A 5,571-nucleotide genomic window follows, 5' to 3' on the forward strand; every position below is an offset into this window, starting at 1 on the left:
TATACATCTGTAAGATTACTTGAACCATTCCTGTGAACAGTACTATTTATACAGCCACCATAGCCTCAACCAGAATAAAAAAAAAATGCCTCATAAAATATTTCTTTTATGATAGAATTTATAAGAAAGAGAAAAAAAAAATCATATCTTGACAGATAAAAAGGGAAGAGAAACACGGAAGTAATTTTTGATCTGATTATTAATAGTAACTAACTCATCTATTATGGAGAGGATTTGGACCAGTGTACACTTTTCTCTTCTCAACACCAAAAACTTCATCTTTGTTATAATCTTCTCTTGCATTTCGAGACCTGTGATTATGATGAGAACTGGACACTGTACTTCTGAATCTTTCAGATTTCCCATTATGCCCCTCTGCAAAACATGCACTGCTCTCCAACTGTAGTAAAACAAGAAGAAGGAGAGATAGTAATACTAATAAGCAAGCCCACTCTCTTTTCCTTCTCATCATCTGGTTTTTGCTCTTCATGACCCCAATCATGGCATGTGATGAAATTACCCTTCTCTCTCTCTCTCTCCTATATATATGTATAAAAGATTTAGTGGGTTTTGGTTATAAGATGGAAGATGATATTTGGGAAATAGTAATAAAAGTAGTAGAGTAGCCGAAGGATTATTATATTGAGAAAGAACTTTTGGAGTTTGTCTGGTATTAAGGGCCTTGGAGTTTGAAGAAGAGGTAAGTCAATGTGGTTGTGGGGTTGAGAGTCAAAATGCATAGGACTTGCTGCCTGGTTTCTCTCTTAAAGTTATAATATATATAAATAATAATACATTTAAAAATAGAACAGAGGAGGGGTTTTTAATTGGCAACAAACTTTTTCTTGGCTTTCATCCTAGTAATTTCAGAGCCAACACCACCCCCTTTTGTTTTTTTTTTATCTTCTGGGGAATGCATTAAAAGAGAAAAAGAGACTCCAACCAAAGAAAGACAGAGAAAAGAGGGAAGAGTGTATTAAAAAGAAAAAATAATAACAAAAAAAGAAAAGTGAGAGAAATGGGCTTATTTATTTATTTATTTTTCTTATAAAAAAAAAAAAACACTGTTGGTTTGTCAATCTTGTGCATTGTGATTGTGATGATTAATAATCAAAATTATATTCTTCCTCAAAAAAAAAAAAAAAAAGAAAAAAAATCACAATTGTATAGGGTTACCTTTCTTTTGCTTAATATTGAGAATGGGTTCATGTGTTTTTGGTAGTTTTTTCGGTACTATATGTATTTATTAATATGGAATTTAAAATCTTTCGTGTTCTATGCTTTTGATTATTAAATTTGTGGTACATAAGAGTTGTTATTAGACTCACTGTTCCACTGTCAACCTGCCACGAATCAAAATTCTGGTCTCTTATTATTATTATTATTATTATTATTATTGATCCATGTAACACTCCATATAATTTTATTTATATATATATTTTTAATGATACTCCAAAGTTTTATTTAGTGAGGATAAGGACTAGGAATATGAAGAACAAATAAACAAAATTAACTATACTTCACTTAATTCTAATTGTGTCCTTAAAAGTGATACAAATTTACTTTTAGAACATAAAAAATATTGTGAGGAATTCATCGAATTTAACACAACATTTACTATATGGTGTAAATTTTGTATCATCACACTATATAAATGAAAGATGTAAAAATTGTACTATCTTTGATACAAGAAATAACTTTGTGAGATATTTAAATTAGGTTTTAGCATTATATTCTATTGCACAATTATAAAACTTAATGCAAAATTTAATGTGAATCAATATTTTTATTAAAAATATATAAAAGAAACAATAATTTTATTATATTATTAAGAATCATGGGGTTCCATCTCAAAACTAATTAGCAACGAGAGGAGTAACTCATTCATATTATATATCACAATTTATTTCCACACATTAGCAATGCGGGACTAACTCTTAATACACCCTCCTCACGTTTGGGTCTGGAAAGTGTAGGCCAAATATTAGGAAATTTATGGGTGTACACGTCGGGAAATTTGTGGATTTTGAAACAGGTCAAATACTCCAACACTGGAAATTGTCACACATTGGCCGAAAGGTCCCAAATAGAGGTTAAAGGGGAGACAGCAGAAGTATCTGTTTGAACCGGCAGCACTTTGGCTCACATAGGATCACAAACGACTTTTTGGACCGGTGGCAATTTAGGCTCACAACGGATCACAAGTGGCTCTGATACCATGTTAAGAATCATGGGGTTCCATCTCAAAACCAATTGGCAATGAGAGGAGTAGCACATTCATCTTATATATCACAATTTATTTCCACACATAGCAATGTGGGACTAACTCTTAATATATATAAAATAATAAAAAATAAATATAAAATATTTACAATTTAATGCAGTAATTAAAGTAATAATAAAATATTAAAAATGATATAAAAATAATTATAAAAACAGTACATTTATTGTTATGTAATATTTGCATCATAATATATTATGATAAAAATTTGGATCAACTTTCCACATATTATTGCATCAAATTTTTTAAAAGATGAGCTATATTTTAGCAATTTTATAAGAACCAATATGTTTGTTATGACAAATTAAGTTTAGTTGTCTCTAGCTAGCCTCTTAGGCTCCGTTTGGGGGAGCTTTTTAAAAAGCTAAAATCACTTTTGGAAAAAGTTATGTGTTTGGTAAAATTTAAAAAATAGATTTTTCAAAAACTTAAGTGAAATTTATAGCTTTCAGGAAAAGTTATTGGCCCACCCTAGCTTTGAGATTTTAGCTTTTAAGGGAAGCTACAATTTTGGTTAAATGAATTTTTTACTTGACCCAATTGCCCTCATCTAATTTTAAAATTCCCCATTTACCAATTAATTTTAGGACTTCTTACCTACTTTCAATTTCATCCTTATTCAAAAAAAAAAAACTCTTCTCTGATCAAAAACTACTCAACAGTCATCTTATTATTATTTTTAGTAAAAGTCTAATTTATTATTTTATTATATAAATATTTAAAAGAATTAAATATTATAAGAAAAAAATTAACGTAATTTATAATATAATAAATAATATTTATAAATATATTAATATGTATAAAATTATTTAAATAAATTAGATAACAAATGTCATACCGATTTTAGTAATTATATATTTAACAGCTATTTAATCATTTAGCTTACCAAACACTTATATACAACCTTTTTAACTCACAGCTGTTTTAAAATTATATTTACCAAATACTCAGTAACTTTTTCTCACAACACAGCTACAGCTGCTTTTTCTCACATCACAGCTACAGCTGCTTTTTCCCACAGCACAGATGTGCCAATGTAATATCCCGGAAAATAAATAATATTTAAATAGACATATTTTATTAAATCTATAATTATTTTGGTAACAAAGTAATATTATGATCTTGCTTAGGGTAATTATTGAGAATTTACTCAATGAAATAAAAAGCGTAATTTATTAATTACGGAGATTCTATTAGGATATGTGAGTACTGAAGATATCAATTTCGAAATAAAATACTTTTTCGGGCCCGACAATTGTGGAAATTTAGCAATGTGGTTGGTAATGTCACGACGTTAATGGAAGAATTATTTTGAGAATATCCCGGATTAGGTTAGAATTTTATTAGAATGTCAGTTTAATGGAATTAGCAAAATTACAAAAATGCCCTAGGTTACTTTAAAGTTTATTTTTTTTTCATTGGGGGTAAATTAGTCTTTTACCTTTTTACTTTTTAGGGCTGCCTATTTTAAAAAAAAAAAAAGAAGAAAAAAGAAGAATGGAAACCCTATTTTAAGGAATTAACTTCCAAGACAAGAAACCAACTCTTTTCTTCTTGTCTCTCTCGTGCAACCTAGAAGCTAGCTGAACCAAGGGAGTTCTTCCTCAAATTCTTTTAGTTTCTAGCAAAATTTACTCCCAAGCTCAACTTAAAAGCCTTGAGGACCGGGATCGTCTAGCTTGTTTTCCACTCAAGTCGGCCCGTACGCTTGAGTTTTGAACTAAGGTAAGAAAAGTGGTAAGCACCGTATGTGGTTAAATATTAATGGTTGAATGGTTATGGCCTTGATTATTATCAAGACTATGATTAAATATTTGTTGAGTCTAGGTTATGATCTAGGGTTGGAAACGGTTAATACCGTTACGAGTAATTACTCTTGAAATCGCGATTAGGTTTCTTACTTATCGTTTGCTTCATCGGGCAACGATAGTGACATATACAACTCGTGGTTAACGAGTGGTAAAGGGGTACTTTATGAAGTACCAAGATTGTGTGTCTATGATATTATGTAATGTGTAAGCATGATGACATGAGATTAATTGATGATCATTTTCAGTTATTGTCTATTTCATTTTTCTTGCTGAGTCTTTGTGACTCACAGGTGCTTATGGTGCAGGTAAAGGGAAGATTAAAGTTGAGCAACCATGAGTGCGAGGTCGTAGCAGCAATGTACATATCAGCCGCAGTGTATCGGCCCAATAATCAGGATGCTCTATTTTGAAAGTATTTTAGGAATACAAAGTTTATGTTGTAAAGCCACTATTAAACCATTTTGTGAACATTTTGAAAACAGGGGGATCCCATGGTTAATACCACTTATCTTTCATCATATAGTTTATATGTTAAATTGTTAATTATTAAAATTTAATTAACCACACTTTTGGTATAATTATATAATATCTATATAAGAATTTTATCAAATTGCACACACGTGGCGTCCTTATTGGACAAGGCATTACAGTCAAACTGGCCCTTAATCTGTTATGTTTGGAACTCTTTGCTTAGTTAATGTCCACATCAACATATTTTAAGTTATTCATTACAAGTGATTAGTTTTCTGAGAATATACCTCAATCAACTTGGTATATATATATAAGTATATAATATATATAAATATATATATATATCATGGTCTAAATTTTGTTAAGTTTAATACTTTTAATTGGAGATAGTTTTTCTTGGTTTTATCTTTCAACTCTTTTCGATCTTATCTTTCTTGCAGGTTGATTCTCAAAAAGTTGTTAATGGCGAACTCAATTTTGGATTCTCACTAGCAATCTGTTTGTGCTAGCTGAAGGAAGTTCAACTTTGTCTGTGTGAAATGATCTGAAAGGTTTTCAGATTGAAGAAGCTTGTTGAAGAGATTTCAACAATTAAGAAGAAATGGATCTTGCTCATTTTGGCTAAGGGGATTTAGGATAAATTTTACTGTAAGGGATTTGACAAAATTGTACGAACTGGATGTTATAATTTTGATATTACATAGCAGATGTTACTTACCCTAGTTTGGAGAACTTAAGCAATACTCGGTTGGAATGTGTTTCTAATATTGTTAGGGGAATTTTGTAAATTGAGTGTATTTTACTGCTGTTTCTTTATTCTTTTTAAGCTTAAAATTGTTAATTGAATCAGGATCAAAATTAACGTGAAACTCATTAATTGAACTTAGTAAATATGTTTGTAAAAACTTACATTCGGTATCAAAGCAGGAAAAGTTAGGTTAACTTTATTGGATCTTGTTTGCTTAGTTACATTATTCAAAGATCTGGTTATTTCACTTGCAAGATTAC

The 5,571-nt window shown here is 30.0% G+C and overlaps 1 protein-coding gene across 1 annotated transcript; it reads right to left on the reverse strand.

Annotated features, from left to right (window-relative positions):
- Positions 1–214: 214 nt before the first annotated feature.
- Positions 215–502, reverse strand: LOC115700007 (CLAVATA3/ESR (CLE)-related protein 16). Its single transcript, XM_030627555.2, has one exon. It carries the CDS (start codon positions 500–502, stop codon positions 215–217), a length of 288 nt encoding a protein of 95 aa, XP_030483415.2.
- Between the last annotated feature and the right edge of the window lie 5,069 nt (positions 503–5,571).

This window comes from Cannabis sativa, chromosome 8 (assembly GCF_029168945.1).
Source record: "Cannabis sativa cultivar Pink pepper isolate KNU-18-1 chromosome 8, ASM2916894v1, whole genome shotgun sequence".
Taxonomy (NCBI): Eukaryota; Viridiplantae; Streptophyta; class Magnoliopsida; order Rosales; family Cannabaceae; genus Cannabis; species Cannabis sativa.